Source organism: Piliocolobus tephrosceles, chromosome 1 (assembly GCF_002776525.5).
Source record: "Piliocolobus tephrosceles isolate RC106 chromosome 1, ASM277652v3, whole genome shotgun sequence".
In the NCBI taxonomy this organism is placed as follows: domain Eukaryota; kingdom Metazoa; phylum Chordata; class Mammalia; order Primates; family Cercopithecidae; genus Piliocolobus; species Piliocolobus tephrosceles.
Window position 1 is genome coordinate 178,739,951 of NC_045434.1, and position 17,343 is coordinate 178,757,293.

A 17,343-nucleotide genomic window follows, 5' to 3' on the forward strand; every position below is an offset into this window, starting at 1 on the left:
TGCCGTCTGCTACCGAGAAACTCAATATGCCTTAACTATTATCATTAAGCCGGCTAAAAATGGAAATCCCTCCCTCCCTCCCTCTAAGGGCTGGAGGACCCCAGGGCAGGGACACCCAGGAAAGGGTAAGAATCCCTCAGCCATGCCCGTGCCCACGGCAGTCAGCTCACATTCGCCCGCCACCAGGACCTCCCGGATGACAGGGAGGGTACTGGTCACAGCACCTGCCACACTCACCTTTCACTGTGACCTGGGCTGTGGCCTCGATCATGCCCAGTGAGGAGATAGCCACACAGGTGTAGTTGGCGGAGCGCACAACATTGCTGAGCTCCAGGACATTGCGGCCGACTGGCATCTCATCCTCCTTGGTGAGCTCCTCGACCCCCATCATCCACTTCACGTAGGGCATGGGCGCACCCACTGCCACACATGTCAGGTTCACGCTGCCGCCTGGCATCACCTCCTGGCTGCTGGGTGGGATGGAGAAACGAGGAGCCACGCGGCGCACTGCAGGAGGAGGGAGAGAGGCACTCACAGGCCGGGCAGAACACACGGCTGCATGGAAGGGCAGGGGCCCCTCATCCAGGTAGCCCCTCTGGTTAGAGCCAAACCCACGCTCAGAGGGGTGGCACCGCCGGACCCCAGCTCACCATCCACTCCCACCCCACCTCCAGCCTAGTAAGTGGCCCCCGCACTCAGGGGCTGTCTGGAACACAATGTCTTACTCAATGAGAGATCTTGCAACCAATCTCCCATTTTATAGCCTAGGACGCTGAGGCCTGTCAGGAAGCTCCTGTCTGCCCAGGGTCACACAGGGACTCAGGACAAGGTCCAGGCCTGGTCAGGACCACAACCCAGGTTGTCCTCCAGGGCCCATCTCTGCCTGCTCCTGGCTGGGGCACCAGGGAGAGAAAGCAGGCCCTAGGGTGGAGGGTCCTCTGAGCACGGCTGGGCGGGGCAGAAGGTCAGTCCAGAGGGCCACAGCCACCTGCTGTGGAGTCACTGCCTCCACCTCCAGGCCATAGCCTGAAGGGAAGAAATAAGGTTAAGTGGTGGCGCCACCTGCCAAGGTCTCAGCCATGCTCAGGGCACAATCTGGGAACCCAAGCAAAGGGGCTGCCCTCAGGGGGGCTGGGCAGGGGTCAGGGCAGGCCAGGGACGTGGTCCGCGGGCAGGATGGGCATGACGATGGCAGTAACATGATGAGGGCGCCGAACAGACGGCTTCCTGCGCCAACAAACAAGGGTCTCAAGGGGAGGGTGGCTGTGCCTGGCCACGACCTCCAGCCTTGGACTCTCCTGGCCGGAAGCTGTTCTGAGCTTCTCAGTCCAGGGTACAGCCTAGAACCACCCCCCTGAAGTTGTAAGCTTGGCATAGACACAGGAGCATGCAGAGGGAAAGAAGGTGACGACACCCAGCCGTGGGCAGGCATGCCTGGCATGCAGATGGGCCATGCAGCTGGTGAGCAGAGGCCAAGGTGTGCCCTACACGGGCACTCTCACACGCAGGGCCAGAGGCAGCAGGCAGCAGGCTAGTCAGTACCCAAGAGCACTGCTGAGAGCACTGGTCTCCGAGGAACCTCACTGGGGACCCCAGGCATGCAAAGACCCCACAGCACCACATCAGGAGCACCTCCACTATGAGCACCAGACTATGCTGCTCGCGCAGCCCCAAATCACAGAACCAGAGCTAGAAGCAACTGCAGAGACCATCCGGTCCAACATCTGACCTCACTACACAGGGGTCAAAACGGAGACCCAGAGATCAGACATTCAGCAAGTCACCAGGTCCTGTCAACGGGGCGGCCTAATATATCTTTCGAATCCATGTATTTCTCTCCAGACGCAGAAGCAACTGCCACCACCAAAGTCCAAGCACCATCATCCTTCCCTGGGTTGCTGAAATGGGTTCTGCGTTGGTCCTCCTGCCTTGTTGTTCCCCGCTCCAATTCCTGCTCACCAGCTCTCCAGAAACAGCTGGCACAAATCTGATGCCACTCCCTGTTTAACAAGTTCCTGCATGGCTCCCAGTGACATCTCTGCCTAGCCTACAAGACCCTACCTAACTTAGCACTTGCTTCAACCCCCTCCACAGCCTGCCTGACTTCGGTACTCCAGACAGAATCCAAACCCTGGCAGCCCCAGAGGAGGCCAGGCCTGACAGGTGCTGGTGGGCTGGATCTGTGTCCCCAGGTTCACCTAAGGGATGAGAGTGTCTTGTAGACATTCAGCGTTCTGCCTTCTCCTCAAATCAATCAGCACTCCCATTGTCTTTAGGGAAACCACTTCTACCCCCATTCTTGGTACATGGGGCGTGTGACCCAGATCTGACTATGGAGAAACAGCCTTTGGACTTCTGCAGAAACTATTAGAAAAAGCAACCTTCTCTCTACTGAGGCAGCTAAGCTTAGAGCAGTTGGGGATGGCTTCTCCCAACACACAGGAAAAGCCACTTGAGAACAAAGATGTCAACAGAGGAGAGGAGAGCCAGAAACAGACAGACAAATGCCTGGCCAACCTGTTTAAGTACCTAGATCTAGCCCTGCCCAACACCAAATCTACTACATTTTTCAGGTTTGTAACACAAGAGTTCCTTGTTTTGCTTACACTGGTATGAGTGGGTTTCTGTCATCTGTTCTAGTGCCAAGAGTCTCTACCTAAACGATGACAGCATGTCACAGACACAGTTCTTGTGGCAGAACAGGTGGATCCCGGGGCATGGCTGGCAAGTGTCTCATGGCAACAAAGGACTCTCTGAGCATGCTCTCTAAATGGTCCAAGGTGAGAGCAGGAGGCTCAGCCAGGACTACCACCCAGCCTGGTGGTGTGTGCCTTCCCTCTGCTCTGGAGATGGGCCTCAGGGACGGGCACAGGCAGGCAGGTCTGTTTGCAGATCAAGTCCAGGCCTGCCATGGAAGCACGGTGGGGGCAGCACAGAGGAGCAGCCTTAATGAACCAAATCTCTCCTGTCCTCTCGGCCAGTGGGTGCCCCATCTCCTCCTCTTCATGGGAAGGGAAGCTATGCTTAAGCACCTACTAGGTGCAGGTTTCCACGCTGTAGATGCTATCACCTGCCAATTACAGTCAAGGGAACTGATTTTTTTTTTTTTTTTTTTTTTTTTGAGACAGAGTCTAGCTCTGTCCCCGGGCTGGAGTACACTGGCACAATCTCTGCTCACTGCAAGCTCTGTCCCCCGGGTTCACGCCATTCTCCTGCCTCAGCCTCCCGTGTAGCTGGGACTACAGGTTCCCGCCACCACGCCCGGCTAATTTTTTTGTATTTTTAGTAGAGATAGGGTTTCACCATGTTAGCCAGGATGGTCTCGATCTCCTGACCTCGTGATCCGCCCGTCTCAGCCTCCCAAAGTGCTAGGATTACAGGCGTGAGCCACCGTGCCCGGCGGGAACTGATTTAAAACCAAGCAGCATGACCAAGTTTATATCCGTAGTAGAAGTAGGTCTGTGTGATGAAAAACTGTGTCACCCTTCGAGCCCTGGCTGACAGGCCTGAAAAAAAAAAAAAAAAAAACAACCCAGAGGGCTCTGGGGAGAAGCATCAGAATTAACAGATGCTGGCAGGAGAGGACGCTGCTCCAGTGGGCATAAGGATGGGTTTAGACAGCCTGTGCTGGGGAGAGGTGATGACTGCAGGCTTGACCCCAGCCAGCGGTGGAATCATGGGGCCTAATCAGGTCGCTGGATACCAGGACAAAGAGCCCCAGCAGAAGGAAGTAGGTCCTTGGCCAATAAACCTTGGGCACCAATCTAGAAACTTGACTGGACTTTACCCCCAAAGAGTCCCTGGAGGACAGGGTCTTCAGGCCAAAAGGCAGACCTCATGGACCAGCCCTGGAGGTCAGGCCAATGCCCTGAGCCACACCTTCTAAAGCCTCCAACTCCTGCCGCAGTCAGGAAATTCAGGCGCTTCAGGAACACAAAAGACTTGTGTTTATTTTTTCCCTCCTAGCTGCAGGTGGCAGGGAGAACTCTAGGGGCTAAGGATAAGCGTGAGAGGTCAATAGTGGCCTTTAGGGTCATCTGCAACACCAAGCAAGGGCCTCAGGGCCAGAAGCTCCTGGGCGCACCACCTTCACTCTCACAAGGACACTGGGCTTCAGCCACGCAAACGATTCACTGCGACTGAGACACTTTCCACGTGAGGGAGGTCAGGGTATGTCTACAGAGGAAGGGTGGGGGAAACAGGCAAGGGAGAACCTCCTTGTATCCCAAGTACCAACAGGGACCTGCATCCTAGACCTGCCCAGACAGCCACCCCCACGCCAACAGGCTGGAGTGGCTGGCATCTCATGCAGCAGCCCCTACCATCCTCCTCCCACGGCTGCAGGCACAAGGCCTCCAAAAAGAAGCAGGCCTCACCCTGGACAGTCTTATTGACAGAAGCAACAGCAGGGAAGGAAAAGCTTGAGCTGGGAAAAATGCACTTCAGGTCTAATCTTGGGCTCCAACAATGCCGGTCTATTACCGTTCCCTGTGCATCCTTAGTGCTGACATTTTATAGACAATTTCCAAAACAGGGCCCTGCCATTTCTGGATTATATTTCAGCTGTAACTTTTAAGTCTAATTATTTGCGCTGACAACCCCCTATAATAGGGCGGTGCGGCGCCCAGAGGCATCAGCATTCAGTGGAGTGACAGCCTAATCGCAGAGGGAGGCAGCCCCGCAATCTGCATTCACTCAGAGAAATTTCTCTGATGAAAATAACGCAACATTAAGGAGGGGATGAGGGGCAGGATCCACTGTATCAAGATAAAATAACTCTTTAATAAATAACCTTGTGGCTGCCGCAAAGCAGTAATTAAATGCCAGCAAACCCGGCACACAGTTTTAAGTAAAGCTGGAAAAATGTAAGATGCAATTATCAGCACCAAACAAATTACCAGCCCAGCAAATCCCCCTGGAATATTTAGAAACCCATTTCTGCCTTTCCGCTAAATATTTGTGCATGTGCTTATTTTTGGCGGGACCATAGGGTGGGGTAGGGGTGGGACGGGGTAAGGGAGGGGATGAGGTACCAGGAGGGTAGAGGAAGGGGCATGGAAGGAGCCACTGTGGGCTGGGCTGTCTCTGCTGATGACTGTTTTCTGAATGCCCTGGCAGATCTGCCCGGTCAGCAAAATGGTGTAACAGAAATGCCCCAGCACTCAGGAGCGCATATGGATGGATGCTCAGAGCTGACATCTGAGCCAAGGCTATAGCCCTCCTCTCGACTGGCTCCCTCACCCTCACAGAGGAAACTCGAGCCACGGAGGATGTGGCAGAGGGAACCGGGATGGCCTGGGTCTGTTCCCTGAGGCTCAGCCTGTCCTACATTTCTGTCCTGAACCCCCAAAACCCAGTGGACACGTGAGTCTCCTCTGACCACACAGACCAAGTGATACATGAAGGACCACTAGCCCCGGCTGCCAACCCCAGCATCATGGGTGGGGGTCTGGCTCGGGGTGGGGGGGTACTGAAAACCAAGCCCCAAACAGGCCTGCTCGGGAATGGGCTCAAGGACAGTCTCCAGGAAACCCTTCCAAACTTGTGGCTGACTCAGGGCCACTTCCAGGCTCCCGTATGGATCTTGCTAAGTTGCAGTTGACCGTTCAGTCACTCCAGGTAGAAGCAACTTGAGCCCGAATGCAAAGCACCAGGCTAAGGAATGTCAGTTAGCTGGCTGGTGGGCTAAAAAAATTCCACCCTCAGACAGACACGGGAGCTAGCTGGGAAGCTTGGGCAGAGGGGCCTGGGGCAGGTAGGAGGATCTTAATTTGGATCTGGCTGGAGAAGGAAAAGACAACCTTATGGGAGACTTCCTCAGTGTGCCAAGATGATGCTACTCACCCTGTGCCATGGACACCAAGCTCCCTGAGGCAGACCAGGGCTGGTTGCCCCATTGAGCCCTGGTGGGGGACCTGAGGGCCTCAAGGACAGGGTACACACTGCAGGACTTTTGCCCTGTGCTACAGGATATTGGGAGGACAGCCTATTCTAGCCTCTTGCCTTACCGTCCCAGTGGTTTGGGCCGAGCCTGGGTCTCTAGGCGAGGAGGGGTTTGGGCCGAGCCTGGCTCACTAGGCGAGGAGGGGTTTGGGCCGAGCCTGGGTCTCTAGGCGAGGAATGCGGTGAAAGGTCCTACAGGTGCACATAAAGTGCTACAGCTCTTACACCTCTCTCTGACCACAGCCCCCCCACAACCATTCCTGAGCACCACCTGGATCAGACAGCTGGCCTGGCCTGGGTGCAAAGGTGGGGTGCAGTTTCATGCCATGCAGCATGCCCATCCCATCACCCTTGCAGGGGAACCAGGCTAAGGGGACATGCAGACACGTGGTACACCAGGGACCCAAGCAGCAGGAACATGCAGGTCAGGGGGCTGCCCACCCACCCCTGGTCCTGCCTGCCCGCCGGCCCAAACAAGAGACTGGCAGGCAGGCACGGCACAGCGAGCCTGAGGGAGCTGACCGAGCCCGCTGGGCCCTACTGACAGGCGCGTCCCATCGACGGGCGAACTGTAGATGGATAAGAAGTGAAAAGGACCAACCTTCTCGCTGATCTGAGAGATGAGAGTTTGGGTTGATGGCAGAGTGCGATGAAGATGAGGAGGGAATAAAAAAAAGACAAGGAGAAACACAGAGAGAGTAAAAACAGGCCAACCTTCATCTGCCCACACAGCACGGAGACGAGACGAGACTCCTGTGCCCCCTTGCACACACACATGCACACAGGTGCACATGAACCACATCGCTCACAAAAGACTCAGGACTCATGGAGGACATGGTGGACAGAGCTGACGCCCGCCAGCAGGCGCCAGAGAGGCCGAGGGTGGGGCCGGGGCAGGTGGAAATGGGGCACAGGCAGGCCCCCATGCCTCACACGCACCCCACAGCTCAGACAGACCCTGTGGACTGGGCTCTGGGGTCAAGGCCCTCCCAGCCCACAAACTTGCCAAGGTACACGAGCCACCAGAAATCACCCCCAAACACACCACCAGTGTGAGGAGCACGTCTGGGCACCTGTGGGGAGAAAGGCACTGTCCCTGTTTTAGACAGCTGTGGCCCTGCAGCCAGGTCCCTGGAGAGAAGGGGGAAGGCTGGTAGTCCTGGCACAGGTAGGCCAGGCTCTGAGGAGGGCAGGGCTCCACCCTGGCCCCAGCAGCTGTACACCCAGGGAGCTGTAGATGGAAGGAGAGAATGAGTCACTCGGGGAGAGTCAGGTGGTGACGGAGAAAGGCGCTGGCCCACCCAGCATGCCTGGGCCTGCTAGACTGTGGGTGGAGCTGTGGACAACTGTGAACAAAGTCAGATGTAACTGGATGACACATCCCTCCACGGTGCTATCCGGACAGCCGTAGAGGCTACTGACTAGCAAGTGATTCCTCTGTGCCTGGCAATGTGCCGGGTGCTTCACATGTATTGTCCCACTAAATGTAGCAGCTGCGTGGCCTCAGAGAGACACTGGGAGCCCTGAGAATTTGGGGGACAGAAGGGAAATGTGAGGGAGATACCAAAGCCAAGTCTGATGAGGAGACGAAGACTTGCGGCCAGTGGACACAGAAGAGAGACAATGGCAGTAGGAAGCCGTCAGTAATTTCCTCCAGGTGACATGTGGCAACGTTTGTTTTGACTGAGGGGTACTACTGGCGTCTAGTGAGCAAGACATGCTGCTAAACACCCTCCAATGCACAGGATGGCCCCTCACAACTAAGAATCATCTAGACCAAAATGTCAACAGTGCTGCGGCTGAGAAACTCAAGGCTAGAGCCCACATCAATCCGACTGAGGCTCAGGAGCCTGCTATGGGAGGAAACCTCGAAGCCTCTCTGCTGGGAGATGGACAGGGCGCAGGCCAGCACTGGGGGTTCCTCCATAGCCATCCACCCACAAGCAGGGCTCAGGAGGCAGAGCTGGTGGTCAGCCTGGTACAGGCTGTCCCCAGGCCCTGGGGCTGAAGGGCCCCCAGTACTGCTGAGGGCAGAAGGCAGGGGTTTTGCCAGGCATGAGATGAGGAGGGGTGGGGGCACCAGAAGCCAGGGGCCCAGGGAGCAGGGCCTTTCAGGTGTGCCGAAGTCCTGCTGTTAGGACAGGAGGGCCTATCCTGGGCCTATGGGGCAGGTTGCTCTTGGCAAAGCAGAGTGGCTACAGATTCAGTTAGGGTCTAGATGAGGCAGGTCCTGGCGACAGAGCTTAGAACTGGTCCTGAGACATCAGGGCCCACAGGAACATTGTATGTATGTGTGAGAGAGACAACAGAAGTCAGGCTTGGCTGTTTTAGAGTCCCTGGCAAGTGGGGCTGGAACTAAAGGAACCCCCGTATTTCCTACCAAAAGGCAAGTGGGGATGGAGCCAGAAGGGTAGATTCAGGAAGAGCTGGTAGGGGCAGAGGATGGGCCATGGCAGGAGCCAGTCAGGGCCCTGCCTGAGTCTACCAAGTGTAAACAGGGAGCTCCACCGGACTGCACATAAAAGCTCCCTGGGCAGTGACTGAGCTGCCAGCTACAGCAGCTAAGCTCAGTCGATCTCCAAAGAGACCCATTGCTCTGCCTCCAGGGCTGGGGCCAGTGTAACAGTGACTTGAGAGAATGCTGCCTAGCCAAGAGGAAAATGTGGCGGGGGGTCGTCCATCCACCTCTGGGCCTTCTGCTGCCTCAGCATTGCCTCCTGTAGCTGTGCCCTAGGAAATGTGCCCATAGGCCATGCCCTTGCAGCTGGCTTAGGTTTACAGTGGCTCTACTGGGCCTCTCTTCTCCCTGATGCAGACAAAAGGCTTTCTTGCTGAGGCCTGGAACTGCCACTCTCTCGACCCTAGTCTTGGGAACAGAGCTCTAGACAGCACAGCATTTGGGATAGTCAGGGTGGGAGGAGGCAGACCTTTGAGAAGGGTCATTCCAGCTGCTCCTCTGCTGGAGCGGACTCGCCAGCCCCTATGCCTGCCAGACACTCTGCCTGGGGCAGGGTGGGGTGAAGGCTGGGCCGCTTACAACTCTACTCCTCTAGGCCATTTGGGAAGTTTTTGGGCTCCTGTTCCTGAAAACAGATGAGCTGACCTGAGGCCTGAGCCTTGACGAGCAAGACACCTGACAGTAAGCTAGGGGACCTCCCATCCCATGCCCCCAACTCCCATGAAGCACTTTTAATAGTCTCTGAAGCACAATTTGCCCACCACGAATAGCTCCTCTGCAGCTCAACTGGCTACCAAATGGGTTGGCAGCCTGTGGCCTCTCCAGAACCACCCTCTCCCATGACAGACAGCAACCCCCTGATAAGTGTATTTTGGTTGACCGCCTAATTCTCTCTGCTCTGAGTAAGCAAGTCTGACCACATGGTCCCAAAGAGTGGGACAGGCCACTGCCATCACCCGCTGAGTCCACTGGGTGGAGAGTCAGACGACATCCCTCAGGAGGCTGCGCTAAGCACTTGGCATGATGGAATCATCACTGCAAGGAGCCACGTCCAGTTTCCTTCACAGATCCCCTGGGGGGAGACAGTTGAACTTTTTTTTTTTTTTTTTTTTTTTTTGGAGATGGAGTCTCCCTCTATCGCCAAGCTGGAGTGCAGTGGCACAATCTCGGCTCACTGCAACCTCTGGTTCAAGTGATTTTCCTGCCTCAGCCTCCCGAGTAGCTGGGATTACAGGCACCCGCCACCACGCCCAGCTAATTTTTGTATTTTTAGTAGAGACGGGGTTTCACCACGTTGGCCAGCATGGTCTCGATCTTCTGACCTCGTAATCCACCTGCCTCAAAGTGCTGGGATTACAGGCGTGAGCCACCACACCTGGCTGACAGTTTAACTTTTAATGACATCCATCTGTGCAGGAGGGCTAGGTGAGGGGACAGTGTGAGGGTAGAAGGGGCTCTCAGGGCCCCTCCTGGGCACATGTATACCAGACCTAGTGTGTTCTCAGGAAAGAGGAAGGTGGCCAGCTTTAGTCACTCTTAGGCTGTGAACATAGCACAGATTGGAAACCCCAAAACAGTCCCCAGGCTCCTCTCTCCTGGGAACTTGGACTTCCGGAAAGCACATTGTCCACTCGCTTCCAGCAATGAACACCTGGAACACACCAGGTGCTCACCCGAGGCAACATAACCATAGGGGCTCACAGCTGAACACAACGGTTCTTCCAGGAGGGCCCCAGGCAGACCTGGCCAGAGGACAGGCTCACCTGGCCTGGTCCATTTCTGAGGCCTGGCTACCCCAAAGCCCAGAGCCACAGTGGTTCTGGAGCCCACCGCGCTGCGGCAGGCAGGAGGATGTACTAAAGGAAAGCCAGGCCAGGTATGCATGCATTTACACACAGAGAAGTGTGCCTGTGTGTGCACACACACATGCACATACACCAAGAAGTGTGCTTGGATGGCTCCAAACTCCCATGAGGCTCTGGGCCCATGCGGCAGGACCTACAAGAGATACAAATGCTCCTAAGAGTGGCTGCTTCCCCGCGGGCCTGCAGGGAAGGAAGGCAAAGTAGTGGCAGATGCCGGGAGCTTGCCCAGTGGGAGCTGCTGCTGCTGCTATCGCTGCTGCAGAAAGAAGCAGGAAGAAGAGAACGGGCCCATGGCAGTCCCTTGTGTGTCTGCACCAAGGGCTCTGGGCAGAGAGCCTGGCAGGTGCAGCACAGCTCCGTGGTGACGGGCCAGGTACTGCCTGCGTCCTTACCTCGTACATACAGGTTCGCAGGGGCTGAGTAACGTGTGCCTGCCGAGTTGGTCGCCACACACTCGTACTTGCCTTGGTCGGATTCCTCACTGCTCTCTATCTGCAAGGCACCTGTGGGGACACGAAGCAAGAGATCAGGTATGGCCCATGTCGAGTGTGGCCTGGAACACGGTGAGAGGTCTCGACAGCGTCTGTGGCTGATGTTGACCAGATGTCGAAGCTCATCCAGGCCACACCCTGGCACCCCTGCTGCTTCCAGGAAGCTCTGCCTGATGAGCCCAGTGGCCTCCTGGCTAGAACCAAGGGTTGTGTTTTGGAGCGCAATCCCATGCTCCCCACAATCCAGCAAGACCCGTCTTTGCTCTGCCAGGGACTGTACCCCAACCCCCAGCTCCACTCAGTTTCCGCCACACTCTTGCCAGTACTGAAGCCTGTTTCCCAATCAACATCCCTGTTAGTGTTCCCGGCCCCGCAGCCCCGCTAGGCCAGTCAGAGCCAGGTGTGGGAGCAGCCTGCAGAATGGCAGGCCTGGGATTCACAAGCACACTATGCCCTCATTGGGCTGGAGCTTGAGAATTTGCCACCCACCAGGAAAGAATGGGCTTGCCCTGGGGGCCTGATGCCCAGCAGCCTCTGCTCCCAGCACCATCTTCCCCTCCTATTCCACCCCCTCCCCACCAGCCCCACCCATTCCGGCTCCTCTCCTCAGCCTGGTCCTGCTAAAGTGCTTCGACCCACCACGGCTCCTGCATAATTCAGGAGGCTAATGGAGGTTGGAGCTCCCACTCGGGCCAGTGCCCTGAGGGGCTGCTCTGGCCGCAGACGGACAGACAGGAGCCAGGGTTGGGGTGGGTAGCAAAAGGACCCTCAGAAAGGGTGGAGGAATCTTGGGCTTGAGGCCAGTTCTGACAGGTCCTGGCGGGGGAGGCCAAGGCAGAGCGGCAGGGTGGGGGCGGACCCACTCGACTTGGCCATCCCCTGGCCCCATCAATAAACACTTGAAAAAACTGCTTGTGAAAGCACACTGGGCAAGCTGTCTGTGACAGAAACACCCCCGGGCACAGGCAGCACACCCCTCCCTGGAACAATCCAACAGACAATTACACCCACACAGGACGGTCCAACAGTTAAGAACCCCCACAGGACACAGTCTGACAAAACCACCTCCTGCACAGAACAGCCAGCCTGACCTGACAGCCCCCACCTTCCCAGGGCCCAGGTTGATGGACAATCACACCCACACAGGACACGGACAGAAGCTGCCGGGCCCCCCCTTGCCTGGACTGGACAGGAGCCAGAGGAAAAGTTCCAAGTCATGCTCTCACGGCTGGGGCCCAAAGGGGGACCACCCTGGGTCTGACCTATAGCCCCCTCACTGCCTGATGTCCCTCTTCCACCATCTAACCCAGGGCAGCAGGAGGGGCTGGGAACCCCCAGGGGGCTGGGAGCTGGAGGTGAAGGAAGAGGGGAGGCCACCAATGCAGGACGCAGGACCAGTCTGCCTCTGTGGTGCTGGCCTCAGCCCTCCCCACCAGGTGCCAGGGAGCACCAGGGCCCAGTGCACATGCCAAATACCATCTCCTTCAAGAGCAGCCCTGAAGGGCACCCAATAGGTCATGCTGATGGGATGGATGGACACTGTTACAGAAAACGTTCATTTAAGCAGGTGCGGTTCAGGCCCGAGGGGTTGAGGCTGCCCTAAGGTCACCTCAGTGAGGCAGGGGGTGTGGGTGGGGTGGGGGAGACCTGGTGGCTGGTGCCACAGGCTTAAAGCAGAAAGTGTTGCCTGGGTGGAACTTCTGACCCAGAAAACAGGAGGTTCCTCTGCAACAAGAACCTAAGAGTGGTCAGGGGGCCTATCAGAGACCGGGTGCCTATTTGCATACAGAATCCCCCAAATCTGGAACCAACACCAGGACCCAGCAGCAGGCACAGCAAAGAGTCAGCACAGGCTGAGCAGATGGGCACGGGGATTGGGGGGCTACCAGGTGAAGCAAGAGCCAGCCTCAGGGTGATGGGCAAGATACCACCCAGGAAGGCAGCTGCTCTCCCCTGAGACCATCCTGGTCTTGAGCTCTGAAGGTCTAGATGTGCCCACAGACACTGAGAGAACTGGGGAGAAAATGATGTGAATAGACAAGCCACCATTTTACAGGTGTCTGCTCTGCGCCCAACACTACACATCCTCCTCTCCTCTAATTCTCATGACCCTGTGCGGCAGGTGGCCATGCCCCAATTTAAAGAGGAAACACTTCTGAGAGATGAACTGAGTTTCTGAAGATCACATAGGTGGTAAGTCAGACTTGAACCTGGATCTTCCTGAGTCCAGAATCTGTGCTTTTAACTCTTAGGCTGCAGGGCCCTGCTGCATGGAGGCAGCCCAGTGGGGACTCCGAGCTGACAGGCCAGGTGATGGAGTTATGCACGAGCCTGTTTACCTCCCTGTTGTCATCCCAGCACCTACACGGAAGTCCTAAGTGAACGTTCCTCCTAATCCTTGCCAGGCTGAAGGGATGATCCTCATTCTACTACAGTACGGAGCCAGGATACTAAAGGGAAAGTCAAGTAATAATTGAGGTCCCCCCAAAAGAGGAGACTGTCAAGAGAAAAGGCAAGGCTTGGTCATGCTCCTCAACCTTACAGGAAGCTTTTCTGTCTAGGGAAGCTAGGGGTAGGCTAAGTTTCACAGCAGGAGCTGATGGGGTCCCTTCTGTGGGGATGGCCCGGAAGACCTGGGCAGCAGGGCTTGCCGTCCAGGACGGGGCTCGGCGAGTATCTTCACAATTCAGACTTGCAATGGATGAGTCCACAGGAGGGAATGACTGAGAGTGGATGTGTGTGGTGGCCGGTGGTGTTGGGGGTGCTGGAGCTGGAGATGAGGAGGCTGAAGAGGTTGGGATGGGGATGGGGAGGTGACACACTGGACGGGATGGAGTGGAGGTGACGGCAGTGGCAAGGCGTGGTGTGGCGAGAGGCACGGACAGCATTCTTACCTCTGATTGGTGAACCACCTGGCGAGGTAATTTGAATGCAAATAAGATCAGAGAGAAGCATTAGTACAAAAGGAAGGAAAGCCACACAAAGCCAAATCAGGTAAAATAAAACACAAGAAAAGACCTTAAATACATGGAGAAATTGAGGCCTGAGTTAGGCCGACGCGGACGATGTGTGAGCAAGCACCAGGCAGAGCCAGGCTGAGTGTGGGTGAAGCTGTGTCCCAGGTCACTGGCTCTGCTCTGGGGACGAGGAGGGGGCTCAGTGGGGCTGGGGGTGACGAGAATCAGGGAGGTGAGTCAGGACTCCTGCAGACCACACTGGCTGGGGCCAATGGAGGGGGAAGGTGAAGAAAAGAGGTAGCAACCCCACCCCACAGGGCCACCCAAATCCCACCGGTGGGTAAGATTCCAAAACAAAGCACTTACCAAAACAAAGCCTGGTGTTAAGGCAGACAGGACAGAGGCTAAAGGGAAGGCTTGCCATGGGCTACTAGCACACTGGGCCTCCCACAACATGCAGCCCAGCCCAGCGGAAAGGGCAGCAGGACTCAGCAAACTCACAGCCCAGAGGCAGAGTCCTTAGAAAGCCCACTCAACCCCGCTAAAAACTGGGGGACTACTGAACTTCCCCCCTTTGGCCTGGCTGGCGAGAGGCAGAGATCAGTGCCCAACCTTTCCCTGTCTGGCACCTCATAACCCTGAGGGTTGGTAACCCTGAGGGCCAGGCGCTCACCCTCTATATCCAGGCCTATTAGGAAATCTGAGCAGGTTTCATCCCCAACAGGTACCTTCTCTGAGGCTCAAGCCCCCTGTGCAACCACTGCCTCCCCCAGAGGAGTGAGGAGCCCATAGATGGGCCCAGGTCCAGCTGTATTTACCCTGCCCTGCTGCTCGCTTCCTGCCCACATCTGGGGATTGGGAAGTGTGCAGAAAAACCAACGCCAATCCCTGTTTCAGGGGACTTGACAACAGCACCTAGAGGAATTCTTCATCTGTAAGTTCAAATGAGAAAACAGAGGCCGAGAGATGACAGGGAACTACCCAAAGCCCAAGGTCACACCAGCTTCTAAGTCAAGCAGAAGGACTTGACAAGGTCCATCTAACTCATAGCCTGCCCACAGGATGAGGCTGCCAGTCCTGCAGATGCAGAAGCAGGGGAGAGGGCAAAGGCTGGGTCCTGGGAGTGAGGGTTATGTGGGAAGAACCCACACAGTGATTCTGTCTCTCCAAGAGACCCTTTTGGGAGGTCCACAAGGTCAAAACTGTTTTCATAATACTAAGAAATTATTTGCTTTATGCACTTTCTCTCATGAACACAGAGCTTTTCAGAGGCTAATGACATGTGCCATCACAATTGACCTAACGCAGAAGTGGCTATGAAATCCAGAGGCTACATGACATGTGCCATCACAACTGACCTAACGCAGAGGTGGTTACGAAATCCAGCTGCCTTCTACTAAGCCCCAAATCAAGAGATTCGTAATAAGGGTAAACCAATGTTGTCCCTCTTGGTAATTTTTTTTGTTTTAAAAAATATAATTATTTTTCCTTAAAAATGTTATTTATGCTAATATATCATGGATTTTTATTATTTTAAAATAGATTAATAAATATTTTCAAATCATCTCAATCTTAATACCTAATACGGTAAACATCAATAGAAATAACCCACACAACAGCTGGGCACAGAGGCTTACCCCTATAATCCCAGCACTTTGGGAGGCCGAGGCGGGCGGATCACCTGAGGTCGGGAGTTCAAGACCAGCCTGACCAACGTGGAGAAACCCCGTCTCTACTAAAAATACAAAATTACCCAGTTGTGGTGAGTCATGCCTGTAATCCCAGCTACTCAGGAGGCTGAGGCAGGAGAATCGCTTGAACCTGGGAGACAGAGGTTGCGGGCAGTCGAGATCGCACCACTGCCTGGGCCAACAAGAGCACAACTCCATCTCAAAAAAAGAAAAAAAAAGAACCCACACAAACAAGAGCTCTTTGAGGTTCTCTGATATTTACAAGCAGAGGTCCTGAGACCAAAAAGTTGACAATGCTGATCTCCTGTCATCCAAGTCAGGGCTTGGTGGGGGGTGGGAGCAGTGGATGTGGTCCAGGACTGGCACCCCTCACTCCTGGCCTCAGCTCTTCCAGAACCTAATCTGTTCTGAAAGAACCTAACAGTAATTTCCCCACCAAACAGAGAATCTGCCTTTTCCATTTCACAAGACGGGTGTGAGGGACTGAAGGGGCCCAGAAGTCAGCATCCCTAGGGGTGTACTCGTGCCCGAGAGGTGCCAGGGAACTCTGGGCCAAAAGGAAATTGTGAGTACGCACTGGCAGTGTGCCCTCCTGGAAGGCCCCGCAGATGGTAAGGCAGAGTGGGGGGCGGGGACAGGTTCTTCCAGCCAGAGCTGGGGCCAGCCAGCAGCGTGAGGGGCTGCAAGCCCTCTGTGTCCCACCCGTGAGCCTCCTCCTGCAGCCAGAGGCTGCATCTCTTCTTAAGACCCTCAGGTTTTGCCTCAGAGTGCTCGGGGTGGGGAAGAGACTGCTCTCTGGATGAGCACATGGACTCAGTGAGTTAGGCTGTCCTCTATGACAAAGGATGGCGGCTCATATGTTCAGGCCACAGCAGGAGCGAGGGAATCTCCTCAAGCCCTGTCCAGGCTCGGCACAGCCTGCAGGCCAACAGCTCCTCTCAGGACCCAGCAGAGGCTCTAAGCCCCTGCTCACAACTCCATTTCCACTCTATAAGCTTGCTCCTGTTCCTCCTGGGCCTACCCCAGTCTCAAGTTCCAATTCTCCAGGAGGCGGTTTTGGCAGCATGTCACGTCACTATAGAGAAGAAAAGGCCTGCTGAGCAGAGCTCACATCTGGGCAGTGCATGCCGTCAGCTACCTCCTGTCTAGCTCCTGCTTGGGGGAGAGGGGGTCATGCCCTGGTTAGATGTGCTGTGGCTCAGGTCGCAGATGGTGGAAGACTTCTGGGTACTGGTCAGTGGGGGCCTGGGGTCTGGAGAATCTGGGAATGTGCAGCTCTGAAGCCCCAGCAGGGTCCAGTTGCTCCTCAGGGCCCCAGGTTTGCTATTGTGATAATAGGTCCTGTGGTGATCTCACAGGGGAGCTCCTAGGACGAGTCTTGATGCGTGACCCCAAGTGACTCCCTTAAATCAGCTGTGAAGTGGGCATGGTAATCACAGTCTGTCCTACTTCACAGGGCTGCAAGAGAATCCGCTGCAACAAAAGCGGGGAAAGCTCTGTTGTAAACTGTCGGTGATGCGTAAACCATGAAGGTCCCTGTAAACAGCTGAGTGCTCACGGGCCTGAGTCCACTCCATGAAGGGTCGTCCCTGAAAAATGTGCATGGAATAGCCTCAGCACCCTTCTAAATGGTAATGGGATAAGGCCAGGAACAACTGAGGCCAATGATCCCAGGCCAGGTCAGGCAGGGAGGGGAGAGAGCCCAGTTATTACTGCAACGGTGGGATGGTAGAGGCCCCTTAGGTGCCATCTGGCTCCACTCCAGGAGCTGGACCCTAGGCCCATGACCTTGAGGTCACAACTTCCAGGTGGCAGAAAAAGAAACAAGGAAGTCTTCCTTGGACCTGGAAAGCAGGAGGAGGAGTGAACATTAGAGCAGATATTAGCCTATAGGGACAAGTGCCAAAGGTCAAGTTCATGAAATCATTCACTTGACGA

The 17,343-nt window shown here is 55.6% G+C and overlaps 1 protein-coding gene across 1 annotated transcript in view; it reads right to left on the minus strand.

The window, feature by feature from the left end:
- Positions 1–17,343, minus strand: part of PTPRF (protein tyrosine phosphatase receptor type F) — a 99,798-nt gene that overhangs the window by 34,818 nt on the left and 47,637 nt on the right. Inside the window, exons 8-9 of the mRNA XM_023221366.2 lie at positions 10,659–10,769; positions 238–507 (exon numbers count right to left, since the gene is read on the minus strand). Coding sequence (XP_023077134.1) covers positions 238–507; positions 10,659–10,769 — 381 coding nt within the window. The remainder of the gene's footprint in view (positions 1–237; positions 508–10,658; positions 10,770–17,343) is intronic.